We start from the raw sequence: 21,852 nt of genomic DNA, 5'->3' as shown, positions 1-21,852 counted from the left end.
ATGAAGACCCTTTGCGTCCCTTAAACAGGTTTGCTTAGTCCAGACCTAGTGCTCCTATGAAGGGATACCAGTGTCCGGATGTTGGCATTCCTGATGTCTTCCAGGTTCACAAAGTGTGAGTCAAGATATCGACGTCTAGTGTGTGCAAGAGTCTCGTACTGACACAACACATGCGCCGAGGTCTCCTCCTCCCTACCGCATCTTCTACACGTCAGATCCTGACTGATTTTCATGATGTGTAGGTGTGTCTGTAAGGTATTGTGGCCTGTCAACAGTCCAACTACCATTCGTATTCTGGTCGAAGTTTATTAGGACCTTTTTATATCTTTGGCTGGGCCCTTCAATAAGTTCACGTGCCTGCCTTGCTGTGGTTAACCTTTTCCAAATGTCTCAGTGAGACTGGTTTGTCCACTGGGATATTACCAGTTTCACACTTTGGAGTGATACTCCCAGGAAGGGCTCTGGTCCTATGAAAGGACCTTTTGAGCCTTGTTTCGCTAGTTTGTCAGCTTCTTCATTTCCACTGATTCCTGTGTGCCCAGGAACCCATAACAGGATAACTGAGCTAAGTTCACACAGCATATCTAACATCCTTTGGCACTCCCATACCATTTTGGATGTTGTTCTAACTGCAGATAGTGCTTTTAACGCTGCCTGCTGTCAATGCAAATGGTGATGCATCTTCAACGTCCAGACATGTTCCATACATGTATAGCACAGGCCAGTAATGCACATTCCCAGTAGGGAATAGAACAGAGTCCTTAGATTTGCCGAAAATTCTACATTTAAAACACCAAATTTAGAAATTTACATTAAATAGAAGAGGTCGAAACCTTCCCCTCAAACTATCCGCAGAAGCTATCACATGTTTATGAAAATTCTGCCATTACCTTGAGTCACTGGGCCTTCCTCACGCAGTACGCGCCCCTGCCTTCTGGTTCACATCAATTCACCCTCCTCACACTGGAGCAATTCAGACAATATGGCCCTAAAGCGCCCAGCTTTTATAGTATTTTTAAGGGGAAGCTTCCAGAACTTTTACTGATACGCTGGATTCCTGTACACACCCCCAGTTTCAATTGGCTAGAGAAAATATTTACAAGTTTCTGATAGGTTGATTACTATAGAAGAAGGAACCAGCTGAAGTACTGACAACTATAAACAAAGCAAACCTCAAAACCTAAGGTTTGCCAACTGCAAAAATAAATATTCCTTTGTGAAATAATTAAGAGTTCATCCTGCTAGAGGGAGAAATTAAACCGATGATAGAGACATCTAACAATTGAAGAAGACAAAAGTATATTGTATTACACCAGTTCAAGTTTGTTTACATAGATGGCCTTATAGAAGGCACGCAATTTAAACGGCTAGGGAAGGTGTACACCAGGTACAATATGTATTCATAAATTAGTTTCGACAGACAGAGTAGCCTAACAGTCATAAATTATTTTTAAAAATGCATACAAGTATTTTGATACCTGTCCATACCTGAAACACCAAATTCGCAGCTGTTGCAGATACTTTATCTGAGGAAAACGGAGAATACTATTTTCCCCTTAATGCCACATAGCATCCTGTTGATTGCATATATGTATAGAATAACGTAACTTTTCAGAAAACAGCAAACCTAATTATTCTCTTAGAAAGCATACTGATTTTACAATAATTGTTTCTGCCTTTTCCAACTCTCTTTTAAGCAACATTAAGGCGTGGAAAACATTACTTTTCAGTGTGTCGACAGTGAGATCATTTTGTTTCTATTTAAATAGCGAACAAATAAATTTCTCTAAATGTGGCCATCAACTAAGCTTCATATTATGTGGTAAAATCCAGCCTAAATCTACCATAGCAATTACAAAATTGTTTGAACAGCTAAATCTTCATCCACCATAATTCTGCACTTCACCCTTGGTATTTCTTTTACATCCAATGTATAGAGATAACTGCATCTTAAATCAGCAAAATGCAAATATTGCATGGTTTTAAGTGTTTCAGATAATTCTGAACAATAACTTCCTTGAAGGATTCAAAACTACTAACTGCTTTTTTGCTTTAGTTTCCTTTCTTTTAAGTACTCTTATTCTCTCTTTCTGGGGTCTTTGCAAGGGGCGCTTTGAGCCTTGCTTAGATAATGTGCTAAATTAGGAAAAATTGAAGGAACGGTCTGCTTCTAGGATATGCCTAATTTCTATCTTTGTATATTTCCTGTCTGTCAGTGTCTGATTCACTAAAATGTCTAATGTAAACATAGCTGTTTTAAGTTATTATCCAGTCCTTTACTTGTAATACTATTCATTCATCTTTGTCTCAGCAGAGGATCCTTTGGAAAGCTGAACAATGTTATGTAGCCATATACTTCGCTTGACTTATAATTGCTCTTACTGCCTTGTAAAAACACTTTTTAGGTATCTGAGAATATAAATATCCACAAATTATTTTAATTCCTGTCATGAATACCTTCAGTAATGGAGATTTAATGCAACCTATACTGAATTTAACGTAAGTAGGTAATTTTCAATTGGCTTTATGTCGCACAAACACAGATAGGTCTTTTGGCAACGATGGGATAGGAAAGGGCTAGGAGTGGAAAGGAAGCGGCCACAGCATTAATAAACGTACAGCCCCAGCATTTGCCTGGTGTTAAAATGGGAAACCACGGAAAACCATCTTCAGGGCTGCCGGCAATGGGGTTCAAACTGACTATCTCCTGAATGCAAGCTCACCGCTGCGCGCCCCTAATCGCACAGCCAACTCACTCGGTATATACTGTAAGGAGGTAACAATTTGATTACAAAATATATTAATTTCATCATGAGCAATATTACACCAGATTTAACGTAACGTAAAACCAAGAAGCCATTTCACGAGAACGAGGCTTTTATCCTTCAATAAATAAGCAGACACTGTAAGTAAACCATATTAACACGAAGTTAATAATGAAATCATTTGTGGGTATTAAACAAAGAAGAATAGAATACTCCCAAACTATTTTCTTTTATTCTATTAAGCAAAGAAGGGAGTCATTGGATAATGGCCTTACCTAATTTTAATTTGAGCAGATGAAAATAATTATATCCTCATATCATTGCACATATCCCATCCAGAATCGAGTATCACTGCAACGGAAATGTAACTATTCCTTAATTACATTAGACAACTTCCTCCTACACAAATTCCACAATCTAGTTTGCTACTGTAGGCCCATGGTGCGGTTTTGCCACCTATCGTACACTCCGGCCTCTATAACGACAGCCATGTATAAGGGGTTCCAGCAGTTGAAAATGCAGAGACTTATATCTTATGGACTTAAAATATGCTTGTGTATAATGATGCAGTAATTTTTCTTTTAAAACTGATTTGTTCTCCTAATTAATCTTGGCTGATTACAATAGAAATTTTCTCTACTTACCTACAGCTTGTATCTGCAAACACATAGTTTCCTCGGTTTGATCTTCCGTTAGATACAGTTTCAGACAGTCAATAATTCGTGGGAAGTAAGGCAGCATTCCTTCCTTGGCTGCATTTGCTGTTCAAAACATTTTTCATAAACTTATTAGAAAATGAATTTGTTGCAAAATAATCACATTACAGATATACAGGGTAGTAATTTCACAACATAAGGTAACATTCACACAACTTATGTTACTGACTACTCATACATGATAAGTGATAACAGAGAAGCATTATAACCTCATCAAACAAGGGTTGGGGAAAAAAAGTAGTGGCAAGATATACAAATACTCTGAAGAGCAACTGAATGAGAGATAGGTGAAGATCTCAAGAAATGGCACTGTGGTTGGCTGGTGAATGTAATGGTATGGCGTGGAACTTCAAATTCAGTGGACGGTAGTGAGGAAGACTATTTGTGGAAAGATGCCAGCGACTAAAGTTCCTATGGTGAAACTTCAGATGACGACGGTGAATTGTGAATGATCTGAGTATTGGACCGATTTTATTTACGATTTCGTAATCTATAATCTTCATTTCCGTATTGACGAACTACACAATTAGAAATAGGAAAGGATTTCCACCTATCAATACTTGTTTATTGCACTTATTATGCTACAGGACCGGTTTCGACCCTTTACATAAGGTCATCCTCAGCTGAACCATGCATACATATCTATGTGATGAAGCTATGATTAAGATAGTATTGTCAAAGGAATGCCATACGATAATAAACTTTAGGTCACATCAAATTGGGCATGTCGTAACGTGAACTGGCATATATGTCACTATGTACAACAATGTCTAAAATAGTATGTTTAAGGTCTTAAAATTAGTTGATAAAACATATCTCACTTAAAACTAACATATATATATGTACAAGATGAATACAATATATGGGAGCACTTCATGCACATGAACGTTCGTGTCTTGCTTGTTGGCTGACTCCCGTGTTCAAGTCTTATTTACACAGTTGTACACTCAGCTGTTGTTCCTGGAGTTTAAATGATATGGTTTGCTTGTAAAATTGTATGAGTAAAACATTTTGTCTTCATGTATGTACATAGAGTAAAACACTTTCAAATTTTAAAAAGGTGCCAGACGTATCGTTAAAATTAGGCTAAAATATGTTCAGCTCTGCTGTGTACGTTGCCTTATGTTAAAATCAAATCATGTTGTCCTGTGACGTCCATAAAATTTGAGTGACATTGGGTTCAAAGTAGTGGCTCCTTTCCCATTTGTAGCTGTGCAGTGATGTTATATTTATTGTTGTTGGTGTGGCTGAGATGTGTTTGATATGCGAGCTGGGTGGACATAGTGTGGGTTTGCTGCCCTGTAGCTTTACAGTACAAAAAAGGCACTACTGGTGCTAAACAGTTTTAATGGTCATCCACCCCAAAAAACAAGTTGCTGTGAATGAATAACCAAACTGCAATAATTCCAGGAGGGCTAACTTACATCCTTCAGCCATCGATCTCTATGTGAAGAAGCCATTCAAAGAACATGCGGCGTTTTTATGAACACTGGATGGGAACTGCAAATAGGACGAAAAATGAAAAACTGTCCCTTGAAATAACGTTTGAATGGAAAGTGTGGGAAATTATCAGACCACATACTGTTGAGTAGAGTTTCAAGAAAATAGGAATTTCATGTGCATTGGATGGATTGGAAGGTGATGCAGTAATTTCTGAAGTTTTGATGATATTTCTTTTATCTTTCCAATTTGACTGGATTAATGACGAGCAGAATTGAATATAATGCATTCGAGAACTTTTGAGAATCGATACGTACGTTCGAAACCATGTTTTCAAGTTCAACATAACCTTTAAAAGTCGATGTACGCCTAATTTACGCGGTACAAGATTTCCAGAAACTGCCTACGAACAGTACACCGGAGACCAAAATACAATGAAAGATTAAGAAACAAAGGGATTTCACCATCATGTTGGGCGCTTTTGTATCTAATGTGCTTTATTTTATTAGATGAGAGAATTAAAAACTACCTTCGGTTGATTGTCATTTGGCTTGGCGTTATTAAATTCTTCGAAGAGTTTGGTTAATCAAAGTTGCTGAACTGAAAGAAGTTTTCACAGGAAACTGACGAAGATTTCCCTGTAAAATTGAATATGAAGTATCGAGATTTTGAACTCACGTACCGGTAATTAATGCGGTTTCGCAGTCTAACATGCGTGCCTCTCATCCAGAGGGCCCGGGTTCGATTCTGCCAAGGTCAGGCATTTTTACCTGGATATAAGTCTGGTTCCAGGTCCACTCAGCCGACGTGATTACCTTTAATTGAGGAGCTATCTAATGGTGAGATGGCGACCCTGATCTAGAGAGCCAGGAATATCGGCCGAGAGCATTCGTCACACTGACCATGCGTCACCTTGTAATCTGCAGGCCTTCGGGCTGAGCAGCGGTCGCTTGGCAGGCAAAGTCCCATTGGGGCTGTAGTTTGGTTTGGTTTAGGAGTTTTTGTAAGATTATAATCATACATATGTAATTTTTGTGATGTTTAGCCAAATTGTTGATGGTTTTCATTCATTCCCAGATTTTCCGTTTTCCCGTGTTGTAAGTTTTATTTTCACGGTCCCTCGAAAAACGGAGAATCGAGGTTCCACTGTATACAAGAAAAATATGGGAATTCCCAATATTGCTTAGGATTTTAAAATTATTTGAAAAATATTTGATATAGGTATAGTATAAAACAAAAGAGCGCAGTAAGATTACTGAAAACTTGTCATTTTTTAACCATATGTCCCTTTTTCAATAGGATTTTCCCCTTTCCATTAAAAACTAAGGAAAAGGAAAGTGAGGAAAAAAACAGGACATTAATCTATATGCATTAGAATTACAAGATTTGTTTTATGAGAGAACATTTTTGTTTCAAAGATCAACATTGTTCTCTAGTTCATAAGTTACAGTGAAAAGTAATTAGTTGCAAAAAACTAGGTGAAACCTTTTAAACACACATATATTCTTGTAAAACACATATTGACAAAATAATAACTCACCTGTAGCACCAATAGCACTAAGTGCCAGTTCTCGCAAATGGATGGAACTATTTGGACTGAGAGCAGTAAAGAGTCTGTCCATAAGGGTAGGTACGTAGGGAAGAAGATCATCCCCGAGATTCTCACAGAACATTTCCAATGCATAGAACATTCGGTCTAAGCCAGGTGGCTCCTTACCATTCTGCTGCAATTGAGAGCACAGCTGAGCCAGATACTCAAACAGCACTGGTAGAAGCTCTGAAGCATAACGACTTATGTCAGGCTGAAAGAATGGAATATCCATTAATTTCACCCAAGGAATCGGAATGTAATGGCTAACAACATTATATATCAACAATATTTTACTAATTCCTGGTACCTGCCTTGTGCTGTATTCTTAATCATTCATAACCAGTATCTATCTTTAAATAAATATTTAAAATAGTTTCAAGCTATGTCCTTAAGGATCTAACACTACCATTATTAACTTTATGATTCAGTTATTAACATGTTAATGAAATCTGAATTTATATAGTTGGATATAATCTTATTTACACTACTTCTAACAGGAATACATACATTAAACTTCTAAAAAATGCTTAAGCCTATGAAATACTGTACTCATATAAATCTTAGAAAATATCAAATACCACATTTACCCACGTAATGTTTCATATCGCCTAATTTACTCACCCTTAATTCTGAAATGGAAATTTGGGGAAAATTAAAAATCTGTGTTATTTTCCTGTCATGATTATGTAAAAAACTTTCAATTAATGTGTTTTTGTGGAAAATGTGCAGTCATGAAAACAAGCCATGATTGTGCCATTCGTAGACAATTCAAACAAATGGTGTTCCTAACATAGGTGTACTAATCACAGGGACTCGTACTATCCCGTGGTGTTCCTCACATAGTGGGTACAAATCACAGGCAATGCAGACCAACAGTGTTGCTCATATAGTGGTACTAACTAGCGGCTTTGGCCGCGTTTAGTAATTCAACCATTAGATGTTTCTAAACTCTTTATTTAAAAGTAAATTAAAGCATTATATTTATTAACTCACACCTTTTTGACGTAAATTGCATGTCCTTCCATTTGGAGGTAAGATGTATACTGTATTGTGTTTGCCTTTCAAACTCTTGAAAAATCCATGTACAGTTGAATGGGTGAAAACCATAACGGTATAAGTGACATTTCTTTAAAAAATGAGTTAAGTGCAGGGTGTAACTCCAGGAGGATGTATCCTTTCATCAACCAGGGGATACAAGTGATAGCGGTAATATTCTGCGCTCTAGTGATGGGTGGTATAACTACAAATACCATGCTTTATATGAGTGTTGAAGATGTTTAAATGTCTTTTTCTCTGAATGACCAAAATGTTACTTATACCGTTATGGTTTTCACCCATTCAGTTGACAATGGCAAAAGCACAGTTTTCGAAGATGGAGTCCTACAACTTTAAGCGATTGTCCTATGTCAAAATTTCAGATCTCTGTGTGTCGTAGATTTGACTGGGCTTCGCATACATACACACAAACACTTCCGAACATTACAGGCTGATGGCTCCTCGTGTCGCGGGCCGAAAATGGCTTCCTACTCAATGGACTTACAGCCCGAGGAATACTACTTCGCCCGCGGCATGCTCAGTCATGATGGTGGCTTCAATAATATTCGTCATCAGTTTCAGAGCCGTGTTCATTGCAGAGGGAAAGATTCATATTCCTGAGAAGGATAATCGGTGCCACAATCGTCCACCCCAAGATGTTCGAGGGTACTCCAGGTGACTCCAAATTGTTCAAAATCTGTCGTGAAGTTGACAGCCTCATCTGTATGACATGTCGTGTCAATAGACTTTTCAGTTTATAGGAAACCGGATAATTCTTGAGCTTCATGTCTTGGAGCAAGAATTGCTTTCAGACACAGTCATGCGTCTTATGTGAAAACCTGTGCTCACCTATGACAAACAGCTTGCCGTGGATTTAGCTGGGCATCGCACACATAAACACAAGACAGATAGACAGACAATCATGTATTGAAGGAAAATGGCTTCCTATTCCACGGACTTACAATGGCATCCTGACTGATTTATGTATTATTCCTTGTTTATTATTATCGTCTATCTTGTGTCATATATGTTTCCTACCCTTGTCCCCTTTCTCTACGGGGTTTGGGTATGAAGTGACATGAATCTTCGTAGCAAATTTTTACGACCGCACGACTTTCATGACGTCAACCTAATCAGATGAGTTAATGAGATGAAATGAATGACATTATATATGATAGTAAGAATGAAGAGGATGAAACCCGGTGCCGGCACGTAGCCCACTCCTCTCGAATAGCTCAAGACTTTACGTTCCGATTCGACGGACGAAACACCATCAACAGCGTCATATGCCCTCACACCATATAAGACCAAAACCAGTTTCCTACGCCCTGGACTTAAAATGGCTCCTTGAATATTGTGTTCTCTACCTGTCTTATGTACGTTGCCTAGCGACAACGACTCTGCATTTAATCTTGGTGACAGAACGTTGGATTGTCATATCCCAATGCACGTTTTACAATGGTTTTTCGTTCATAACTCACCAACAAAAGCGAAAATGAAAATTCCGGCTTCGAGGTGCATTCGGACCCCTTTCCATCTACCTATGTTCAAAATTTAAGATCTCTGCATGCTGTAGATTTTTCTGGCCATCGCGCACAGACACACAGACACACACACACACACAAACACTTCCTTTTATAATTATAAGATAACAGACAATGCCCAGACCCATGGTGTTTCTCACATAATGGTACAAATCAACGACTCCTATGAAAGCTAGAACACCCTCTTAGAACTGCCAAAGCAAGGTCAGGCACACAATAACTTGTGGTCCCTTTACTATAAGTTGTCACAAAAGTATATACATTACTGGATAAAGAAATCAGTTTTGCACGAAATGCTATTGCACTAGAGATCGTAAAGAAAATAAAGGAATCTCTCATTTTAAAGTGAGGAGAGGGTGCAGATTCATGAAGAGGAACTACCTTTCTCTTCTATGGCAGCCGATTACCGAAAGGCCATACCGAAAAAGTGGAGGAATTCCATCGGTAACTTAGATTCAAAATTAAATTTGTATAATTTTTCTCTTCCTCTATTTTTGAGGTTAAACAATGTTAAAATTGGGCAAAAATTATATAAGTAAATACAGTATACTTAGGATTGATGGCTTCAAAATTGGGCCCCTTAATACAATCATCATCTAGCAATATGCAGTACTTACCTGCAAATGTTCTGAAAACTGTCCTAGAGCAAATAATGCAGCATTTCTAACAACACCAGCAGGATCCGTAATTCCCTTACAAATACACTGGAGAAATGATTGCAGATACTTGTTCCGTATGAATTCTGCACATCCTTCAGCTACTACAGCTAAGCCTAAGTATGATGCCTTCTTGGCATACAAGTCACTGCCTTGCAGACCAGGTTCTATATACTGCAGCTAAAATTAAAAAAAGAAGACATATTAAAAACAAACAAAACAGTGGAATCCCCATCAGTTTTTACACCTACTACTGGAGTGGTCATTTTGACACCAAAATACTAACAGCTACTGATTGTTGTGCTCCTGCTGGAGCGTCAAGGGATATCCTTAATACATCATCCAACGCCTGGATATAACTTCATACTACTTTCAACACCAGAATATGCCTTAGATTAATGCAGCAGCATTGTACTTTCAAAGAAGACTGCATCTTTGCACATCTACAAAGTTCATGTGCCTGGGCACAATTTTTTTTTAATTTTTTTTTTTTTAAATACTTGTCCAATGGATTGAGTGTTAGTGTTGTTATTTTTATCATTAATGGTTTATCAAGATTTAAGGCTGAATATTATCTGAGACTATACATACAACATCAAAGATTTTAATCAAATGTATGTAATTTTTGACTCTGTGTGTTTAACCTTTGATAGCTTTCATGTTCCTATTCGACTTTTTAATTGGACATTTTAAATTGTATGTATGATTGCTATGTCCCTCTCTTAGATTTTATCTTGTAAAAACCTGTACTCCGCATGGCTTTACTTCTAAATTGAAGTTTCACAAAACAAATGAGAATTGCCTTACCTCTGTTGCGGCACGTTACTGCTGCGAGAACAGCTGATGCAATACGACTGCGGTAAACAGCCCTTGTAAAATGTAACACCCTACTCAAAAACACTAATGAATCAAGATCGAAAATAAATTCACGAAAACTAACAACATCTGACACTAAAAAGAGAATAAATTATTAAGAGTAAAAGAGAATGAGGAAATAACCCCATCAGTCACCGCTAATGGCTGGCACAGGAAGGAGGTTATGGCCTACAAAGGGAACACTCCACTAATCTCAGAGTCATTTTCTTGCCACTTGTCTTTCCCGAACAACACTGAGACATGCTTAACACGCACAAACTAAGTACACTAACCAATACACGGATGTAAATGAAACTACAGCTATTTTTATACACTGAACTATTAAACATGTATTGTACTAACTTACGCTATGCTAAACTGTTAAGTATGCTATACTGTACTATACCACAGAGATAAAGACTAATAAGGAAAACCTAATTACTGAAGAAAAATGTAAAAGATCGCGAACCGTACTGAATACCATGCACGCTGAGCGAGATAGGTTAACCACGTGGTGAATTTAAATATAAGAGTTGGCACCCAGGTTTCGAGATCTCACTCTGCCCATATAAGTCGATATGAATGGCAGCTTGGGATTGATTGGATATCTATGTTTCAGTGCATAACCACCAAACAGAGCCAAATTTGGTCAAAACGTCAATTTAGAAGTAAAGCAGTGCGGAGTATAGTCCAGAAAGTTTCTCTTTGATGAATTAATGACAATCATACCACATCAATGTACTGATTAGGTGGAAAATAAAATCCTTTCTTAATAAGAAATAAAGTCATATATATCAATACAGGCCTCAAAAATGAAGTTTATTTTACTGTAGTAGTATGTACATTTTGCAAATGTGATGATTTGCATTAATTTTTTGATTTGTTATTAAATTTCTAGAGTAAACTTGAAAAATCCTCCAGCTGGGCTGAGTGACTCAGGCAGTTAAGGTGCTGGCCTTCTGACCCCAATTTGGCAGGTTTGATCCTTGTTCAGTCCAGTGGTATTTGAAGGTGCTCAAATACATGTTACTAGCATGTAAAAGAACTCCTGAGGGACTAAATTCCGGCACCTCAGCATCTCCAAAAAACTGTAAAAGTAGTTAGTGGGATGTAAAAGAAAGCATTATTATTAAAAAATCTTCCTAATATGCAAGCAACCAACTCAGATTACACTTATATATACAAATATTATGCAACTCGCTTCATTATTTAACAATGCCGATAGCTCTATATTTCCCATTTTTAAAACAATATATTCTCATTTAAAGAAAACATAGAGAAATCATGTTTCTAGTCAATACACATCTTCCATCAAGGGAGCTATTTACCTATTTTTGTAATTACTGAATGTTCTTCCACAGAATGCGCAAATTTCTATGTCAATCATTAGACCAATCAATATTCCTTAGATTACTAGTTGTTTATCCATATCCAAGCAGGATCTTATTATATTGCATGGTAAAATGCCCAACGAAGGTGAACAATTCAAACATTTTCTCAAAGTTAAAGTACATCATTCTACAGTGTAACATCATGCATTCATAGGTTTTAAGATTTTTATCATGGATTCACAATTTTTTTGAAAACTGAAACATATCAGAAATTTTTGGAAACTGCAATCTACAAATGAAAGTATAACTTAAGTTGATGATAATAATAATAATAATAATAATAATAATAATAATAATAATAATAACAATAATAATATTTTGCTTTACATCCCACTAACTACTTTTACAGTTTTTGGAGACACCGAGGTGCCAGAATTTAGTCATGCAGAAGTGCTTTTATGTGCCAGTAAATCTACAGACACAAGGCTGAAGTATTTGAGCACCTTCAAATATCACCGGATGGAGCCAGGATCAAACCTGCCAAGTTGAGGTCAGAAAGTTTAGTTTAGTTGATAACGGAAGTATAGTTAATAGCAAACTGTCACTTAAAGAAAAATACTTACTAATGGAGGTAACAGCTTGTCTGGGGGTAGGTGCAAAGCAAGAATATCCAGAGTTTGTGTTGCACAGGTCATTGGAGAATTAGCACTAGCATCATCTGTGAAATATTCTTCCTGATCTTCATTCTCCGGAGGAAGACACATTAATTGAAATAAGACATCTATAACAGGCTGTACCAATTTGTGTTTAACAATAGCCTGTAAGAAGAGAGTTTTATAATTAAATTGATGCCCAAAACAAGAGAAAAAGGAAACATGTACATTTAAATATGCTGATGAAAATTGCTAATATTCTTTCATGGGATCTAACTACCTGATTTAAGTGCCCTGGAAAATTACTGTATTTACTTGCATAATTTTCCTGCTTTTTAATGCAATTTTTAACCTCAAAATTATGCCAATTTAAATTTAAATCTAAAATACGAATGGAATTCCATCACTTTTGCAGTACAGTCCTTCAGCAATAGCTGGAATACAGATGTCCTCCTTCAAAGAGAAGGTTGCTCCTCTTCCTAAATGTACACAGCCACCGTCTGTTTGGTTCAAACTGTGAGATTCCTGCATTGCTTTTCTCTACTTCTCCAGTGCCTTTAACTGTAGCATTTCATGTGAATCTGAATAACTGATGTTTCTTAGTCCAGTTACATGTTTAACAGTTATTTTTCAATTTCTGCATGCAGGCCTGATTTTGGTCCCCAATATGATTAGGATGCCTACTTGGCACACAACAACTGTACTTTTTATTTACTCCAGTAGTATATACGTGATGGCTCTACGCAAACCTCACATGTTGCAGCAATACTATCATTATCACTATTTAACTGTGCACCTTAACTCCCATTTTCTTTATCCATCACTAACCACTACTCACTTACGTATGTAAGATTTTTTTTAAAATCTGCTTTATGTCGCACCAACACAGGCAAGTCTTATGGTGACGATGGGATAGGAAAGGACTAGGATGAAAAGGAAGCATCTGTGGTCTTATTTAAGGTACAGCTCCAGCATTTGCCTGATATGGAAATGGGAAACCATGGAAAACCATCTTCAGGGCTGCCGACAGTGATGTTCGAACCCAGTATCTCCCGAATGCAAGCTCACAGCTGCACTTCCCTAACCGCACAGCTAACTCGCAAAGTCGTGTTTAACAATAATTAGCACAGAGACCAATATATATTATAAAACAACAGCGTACCTCCCACATGCTTAAATAGCATACTAGGGATATGTGCATAGACTGACAGTGTGTGTTGCTTGCTGAGCCAAGCGGTCTTCTTACTGCAGTGTTGTTGCTTGCGCTTCTCAGTCACGCCATACAAACTGATGACCAGCTGTTGAAATGATACAGCTAAGTCTAGACAGGCATTGTTAAATGTAACAAATTGTTATGGACAGGAGGCCAGCAATCGGGTGGGAGGACAATCGAGGAAGCAGCACAACACATGTTAAATTCTGACTAAGGATTGTTTGCACTGCCCCGTACAGAATACTAATTCACTCCAAAATTTAAGGGGTGATACTTGTGAAAGGTCTTCCAGATCGCACATCATCTTCAAAGGAAATTCTTCCATCTGTGCTACTTGAAGCATGTTTAATGTCTCCTGGCACAATGCCCTGTCAAGGTTCAAGGTCACTATAGCTGCTAGCACAACTCTGTGCTACTATCTGTTGTTGCACTACAGAGCTAGTCCTTCAAATTTTCAATCTGATCTTGCACAACATTCTTTAGTTTTCACATTCCCATACTACCACCATTCCTCAATAAGTTCTAGTATCTCATAACACCATACATATATATATAATACAAGGTAACGCATTTTCTACAACCTGAAGAGCAGTATGTGGTGACCAAAAAAAAAAATTTAAAACTCCTCAGACAAAGGAAGCATTTACTGTTCGGCGCATGTATAACATCCCTTCAATAACTGGCACTATGAAGAGGATATTTTTTTCTTTCAGAAAGCTATGTTATTTTCCCATTAAAACTTCATTTAACCTCAAACAATTGGAAAAAGGATTTATTACCTTGCTACATTAATGAAAACCGACATATTATTTGAATGCTGCACACTAACTATATTATCAAACACTATTAAGGAATACAGAAGAACCTTGATTCTCTGGACTAAACGGGACTCTAGGTAATCCAGACTAATAAAAAACCAGATTATAGAAAAATAATGGGAAATATGCCCTTATACAATCTATTTTTGAAACACCAATTATCTTCACAGGAATAAAAACTGTCTCTCTTCAAACAGTTTAAGCCTATTGTAGTTAATAAACAGATAATACAGTATACAAAATAATGCAAACAGTATTGTATTTGAATCACTTAATCATAAAATTTAAACATGTTATTTACTCTCATAGTTTTGGAAGTAAAGTACTGTACTGCAATCTATGTTAAATTATTTGTTCTGCATAACGAATGAATAATCATTTCTGCATAAAAGAAAATTTATTATCATTTTTGCTAAATCTGATCCCAACCAACGATGAATGCAAACTAGAGAGAGCTGAACAAATGAGGTTCTACTATCTGTATATATAAAATCCCTATTCTGTCTGTCATTCACAGCAATTATTAAAAAACGAGACTGTTTCAACAACTGAAATTCGTACCAGATATATGTTGTTTTCTCTCCTTTACTAGGAAAATACAATGAAACTCTCACAACCACTTTCAAAAGAAAATTGTGTGTCTGAAGCTTCAATGTAGGCGATTCCCAACGAGCTCAGAATAACATAGAGATGACGACGCATACTGAATGCATTTGCTCATTGAGGCCAAGATCTGTGTCTGTCGCCACATAAGCAACATTGCCTGTGCCAGCCAATGAGCACAGAATAAGATACAACGGAGCACCTCACCAATGTGCAGCCAGAAATGAAGACAATAGATGTGTGCGACTGCCATATTCTTTGTGCTACAACATTATAGACCGGTTTGCTGTCTGTCATTGATCAAGTTACTATACCAGTACTCAAAGAAATACAAGGATTCAGTATAATCAGTATATAATTATTTGGGTTCATTGAGATGTTGAAAAGAGTTGCAACAAAAATTAAGGTACAGACTTAGAGAAGAAATTAGAAATCTACATATAATCATCATCATCATCATTTCCCCTTATCCAGCTCCTACTGGGTCGGGGTGTTTATGGTACTTCTCCATCTTCCTCTTTCCTTCCAACATTCCTCTTCCACGATCTTGTCCCAGTCAAAATTTTGTTATCTTATGCCGTTCTTCACTGATTCAATCCATCTTGTTCTAGGTCATCCTCTTGCTCTCTTGCCCTCGCACTTTGCCTTCAGCATCTGGCTATTATTACGGTGGGGTCGCCACTCATAAAGGCATTTTATACCTACTGCCAGGTGTTATTTTAGGCTGCTCCACTGGAGTACAGACGCCTTCTGTAGCCGCTCCTCTGGAGCACAGACGCTACAAGTTCCCTCTTCCGCCACCGATGCCATACCAAAGTCCACCTTCTCCTCCACTGATGCCGTTGGGGTCTTCACCTATACCCTGGGCTTGGGCCCTCCATATTTGTGACCCCTGGAGAGAGGGTGTCCCAGTATCTTAAAGTCCCCAGGAACTGGGCTGCCTGTTGGTCAGCGGGTTGTATTGGGTACAGAAATCTACATATAAATGGAGGCAAATTGAAAATTACAGTTTCCAAATTAGCTGCAGAAATTTAGAACCACTTCTAACGACTTCAAACATCAGTGCCAGAAGAATTTTAAATCTCCATTTTTTTCCCTGACCCCTTTTCAGTCAATTTTAAAATTACTCTACTCTATGATCCAAAATTATTTTTAAACCAAAAAGGATTATAAATGCTGAAGAGCCCAGCTACAGTGAATGACTTCTAAAGCTCAGCAATGGAAAACTAGGGCAAAATTGCATTGAGATTTCCCAAAACAAAATTTCAAAAATTATTGTATGCAATTGTTTTTTCTTGTATCGAAATGAGGATTAATTTTCCTTTCCAAAAGTAGCAGGACCAATAATTAAAATAATCAACCAACAGGTTTTGAACATTCTGAAAGGTGACAAAATAACGTACATTAGAACTGACTCAGCAGGCATGCCACCTCTCACAAGATACATAAAAGTTAGATGTGTTCTAATACAGTATTTACACGAATAATCCCCACCGCCGAATAATTCCCGCACCCTAATTTTAAGGAAGGATAATTCTGAAAAAAATTAAATGAACTAAAATTTCTTCCAGCAAAATAGTAACGTACACATAGTAACGTACGCATAAACAAACATTTTGTATTATTTCTCGAGTTCCATGTGCTCTTTATGCAAATATGAACACAATGGATATAGCTACTTTGCCCAAACATATTTGAGATAATAAAAATGCATTATCACTGCTATGAAACATATTTGACATGAAAATTAGCAAGTAGGTCTTCTTACATGCCAGGTATTTCATTAATCTGAACTTGCAATAGGCTCGATTTGCTGTAGATTGGCTCTTTTTTACTCAGAGAGTAACACGACCAGTCGTGGATAATTCTTTTTGTGCAATGTAAACACTTGAAACAGACACACCCGCAAACCCGTTTGTTAGTTTTGCGATACAGAAAAACCTCATTAATTCAAGGTCATAGGGACGCAAAAATGTGACTTTGAATTAACAACCAACTTGTAATTCAGAAATGCCAACCCTTGCCGCATCACAAAATATTCTAAGATCCATTACTGTATGCAATTAACATTGATTCACAGTTTAAACCTTTCAAATGTAAAAAAAAAAAAAAAAAAAATATACACCCTATTTACAAAATGTATCCAAATAATGACTTGGATAAATTACTGGCAAACATAACCTCACGCAATGAAAGAAAAAATATTCAAAGAAGGAAAAATCTATGCTGGCTCCCCTGTACAAGTGCTTTATTCATTGGATTACTCTACTGTGTGCATTATGGATGCCTTGTACTTGCACAGAAAAGTACCCGATGCCCTTAAAATACCATGGCTTATCGAACATTCCTACAATAAGGCGAGGAAGTAGGAAGTCTCTTGCTTCTGTCTGCATTGCAACAAAGGACAGTGACTGTATCCTTGTACAATATTGTTCGGTGCGTACGAAATGATTATAATTATGAGCCACGCTTTTTTACCAACTGTCGGCATTGCCAGTGTTTGCGGATTCTGTTTCTCCGTGCACTGCTTGCTACGTGATATTGTGGCGTTTCTTAGAACGCTGAACACTAACGAATTACAATTTCACTGAAACTTATCAACTATGAAACACACTGTAGACACACCAAAGCGAGTGAAAGTGCAGAAAACTACCCCTGCATGCTCCAGAAAACATGTTCTATCATAACGCCGAGAAAATTTGAATTTAAATTACTCTGTAAAAATTATTTTTTAAAATGTAAAGGCAGTTTTGAATTAAAAGTCTGAATTTTTTCCGTTTAAATATGACATATGGGGACAGTTTTCTTCCATCTGTGGTTACACAAAGCATAACTGTACATTCAACATCGAAAACTATGTGAAACAGGAGCGTGTTGCCAACCTTGACTCAAATAAAACCCGCACCCCAATTTCGTGCCTCAAATTGTTTTTAAAAATATGCAGGGATTATCCACGTAAATACGGTAGTTTTCTTCACAATCTAACTGCTAATGCTGGTTTGTGCAATGGAACGAGTTTGACTGTGGTAAAGCTAGACAAAAATGTTGTTCATGCAGAAATTCTGATGGCATTGTGCGGAGTCAGTTCTAATGTATGGTATTTTGTCACCTTTCAGAATGTTCTAAACCTGTTGGTTGATGATTTTAATTGAAATAGCAGTTTGAAGAAGGGAACATTAAATTTGGAAATTCTGACATACCACTGGTTCTTAAGCAGAGGCAATTTCCTCTAAACTTAGCCTTCTCTGTCACAGGCAACAAGGCACAGGGAAAAAATTTGCTGAACTTCACATAGATTTGGGATGAATCACTCTGCTCCAGTATTTACCCATGGATAACTATGGCCCATGTACTATAGATTTCCCAAGAGTTTGCAGATCCATAAAAGTCAAAGAAAACTTATAAATCTACAACTACACTCAATATGTCTCATAAGGAAGTTTCATCATTCCTGTTATGATTCTATACAATTGACATGTATGTAACATGGGAAGTGTAACTTTTATTCTTAAGATATACTAATATTACTATATTAACAAGTTCATTTCAAATTTCCAAGTACATTTTACATATTAATTTTGACTGTTGAAGACGCTTACATACTAGTACATTCATACAGCACAATTGCTTGTTTCATTAAGAAATATTCAACAACTGGTAATAATGTTGCATAATGTGCACATTTTCACAGCATGCCACTAATAAATGCAGACTGTACCTTAATTATTAAGGACGTGGCTACTTTCTTCCTACTTCTAGTCCTTTCCTATCCCATTGTTGCCATAAGACCTATCTGTGTTGGTGAGACATAATGCAAATTGTAAAAAGCATAAAAGTACACATATGAAGAAAAATAGATTTCAAACTGAGTGATCCATAGCTAGCAAGGCGGAAGAGGGTGTTGGCGGAGAAACCATTGGTCACCAGCTACTGCCTTGCAGTTTGTAGGCAGATTACGAATTATAAATCTATTTTTGAAGACTTTCATCTAGAGCGTGGCATTGTGTAGCTTATCAGTGTTTTACAGACTTCAAGGAAAGGTTTTATTTGTTACCAAATTACTCCACTAGGAGTGACCGAACCTTTCTCTTTTCACCATCGTAGGTGAAAATTGTCAGTTAACCTGCATCTGGCATATATTCCTAAGCACAGTCCAATGGAGTTTATTTCATCTGGGCTCTATTTTATCTTGACAACACATCCATGTGGATTAGCACGTTTTAAATTTTTTAAATCACTGATGATGGACCTTAGTGTCTGAAAACCAGTTATGATCTAAACACTTGTATGCTGATATGACTGTTTGATTTTAATAATAATAATAATAATAATAATAATAATAATAATAATAATAATAATAATAATAATAATAATAATAATAATAATAATAATAATAATAATCACCACAGGTTTTTCCTGGAAGAAAGTTAACCAGACTCAATCGATCCATCCCAAACATAGAATACTGGAGTTGCAGGCTACAGTTTCTATGGTGTAAATTAATTAAAAATTAATTTAAAACAAATAGGTAACATGTAACCCAATGTATGGGGAAAAATACAGCTTAACCTAATCTTTACATTAATTTTCAGACTTCAACATAGGTAACTAAAATATCAGTGAAAATAAAGACATGATATTAAGTACTCTTTCTATCACAGTAACTCCTATATTGGGCCATGACGACTCTGCTGTATTCACCTGAACATTCTTTGTATTTTTTTTTTTGTCACTCACGAGCTGTCTTCCTTTCAGGTACCATGAGTTGATATATGGTAGGTCGAAAATCTCGTAGAGGTGGACCTACCAGCTTGGTAATCAACCATACATGAGGTCACAGTTGTCAGGTGTAGAGAAGCCCTTGTTAGTGTCAGTGTTAGCCAGAAATCATGTTCACATTCAGAGATAAAAATGGAAATACTGTTGATGGCATTTACAAGTGGTAGTAGTGACATTGGAATTTTCTTTTCAACCAAGAATTCACAATAACCTGTTAGAACTTGTCTGTCTTCAATCCTTAATCGCATATAAAAATTTTGTACTTCAACTTCACCAAATGAGACATTTTTCTGAAAATTATCTGACCAACATTCAGGATACAGTACTTTTCTTCATTCTGGTATTTGTGTCTCTTGTTTTGTTAACAAACGATTTTTCACCCCCTGTCTTAAGCTGTCATAGAACATTTCAGGATCAAGAGAGCTTTTTGCATTGGCAGCTACAGTAGATTTTTTCTCTCTTCTCCAGGGTAACTCCCAGGAATCTCAAATTCTCAGGTGCACTTCGAGCTTCAGGATAGTAAGAACCACTATTAAATGTCCTACCTTCAAACAGAATAATCTGCCTAGATATTACTTTATGAGCCTTATAAAGAGTCATATCACGTGCTTGTAATTCAACACTGAGTTCTGACAACTCTGGAAGAGCATCACACATATGAAAAAGATCAAGAATAAAATCATCATTCAGAATTTTTTTTAAAGAGGCCATCATACATAACTCTTTCACTCTTATCCCTATTCTCATCCTGTTTTGCTCTTTCAATATGTGCCATGAGTAGGACTCGTTTCTTGAAAAGTATGGTTTCTGGCTTCTGGCAAATTAACTTAATATTTACACTAACAAGGGCTTCTCTACACCTGACAACTGTGATCTCATGGATGGTTGATTATCAAGGTGGTAGGGCCACCTCTACAAGATTTTCGACCTACAATATGCAAATGCATATTTTGAACGTTAGTGCATATACAGATATTTTTCCCTTATGTGTGATCGATTATCTAAGATTTCTGAAAGGAAATGAAATATCTAGTGAACTCTATATGTTGTACATCCCTTAGCAACACAAGAAGCCTTGCCTCACCAAGAAAAATGCTTTCAGTGTCATAATAGAAGCAGGTGTATGGATAATGATCCTTTTCACAACAGCTATGTCCTTATTTCTGACATTCCTACCTCCATACAGTAGCCTCCCAAAGTTTGCTTAAACAAGTGCAGTCATCAGTTAACTTGCTCTTCATCTATTGCAGTGTTTTTACCAAATTAAAATGTAAAAATGCCTAAAGATAAGAGCTCTAGGTCTTCTTTAATTAAACTGTGGATATCAGGCAATAGTGACTATACACGTGACGGTGATGTATGTAGTGTACTGTCAAGTGTGCAACAAGAGTGTAAAAAATACAAAGTATGTTACAAGTTTTATTTTTAATATCCACCTATTCAATACAAAAAGATCTAGTAAATTAAGAATTAAATCTTATTATAAAATGTTACAAGGACATGTTTCGCCCATATTAAGGGCATCATCAGCCTCAAACTTAAACCTGTATGGTGAATAATCAGGATCCTGATTGTTCTTACAAATCATAAAGAGGATATTCTCCATGTTTTCTTTTTTTAACACCCACATTCCCTTCAAAAATACCTTTCCTAAGCATTCACTCTCCTCTTGTTACAGACTTCACACCAAAAAGCTCTATCAACGTCAATATACCTTCGACTTTCACTCCTTCAAGCAAGATAAATACGATTATAGACAGCCGAATACCTTTCCTTGCTCCCACAACTACTTAAAGAAGACTGTTATCTTATCGTAACACATTCGACTTTCACTCCTTCAAGCCAGTTAAATA

The 21,852-nt window shown here is 36.8% G+C and overlaps 1 protein-coding gene across 1 annotated transcript in view; it reads right to left on the bottom strand.

Moving 5' to 3' along the window:
• The window catches only part of LOC136873685 (importin-4), a 218,501-nt gene that overhangs the window by 170,162 nt on the left and 26,487 nt on the right, over nucleotides 1–21,852 (bottom strand). Inside the window, exons 6-9 of the mRNA XM_067146801.2 lie at nucleotides 12,557–12,751; nucleotides 9,709–9,927; nucleotides 6,462–6,723; nucleotides 3,410–3,526 (exon numbers count right to left, since the gene is read on the bottom strand). Coding sequence (XP_067002902.2) covers nucleotides 3,410–3,526; nucleotides 6,462–6,723; nucleotides 9,709–9,927; nucleotides 12,557–12,751 — 793 coding nt within the window. The remainder of the gene's footprint in view (nucleotides 1–3,409; nucleotides 3,527–6,461; nucleotides 6,724–9,708; nucleotides 9,928–12,556; nucleotides 12,752–21,852) is intronic.

This window comes from Anabrus simplex, chromosome 5 (genome assembly GCF_040414725.1).
Source record: "Anabrus simplex isolate iqAnaSimp1 chromosome 5, ASM4041472v1, whole genome shotgun sequence".
In the NCBI taxonomy this organism is placed as follows: domain Eukaryota; kingdom Metazoa; phylum Arthropoda; class Insecta; order Orthoptera; family Tettigoniidae; genus Anabrus; species Anabrus simplex.
This window is presented reverse-complemented; position numbering and strand designations above follow the sequence as displayed.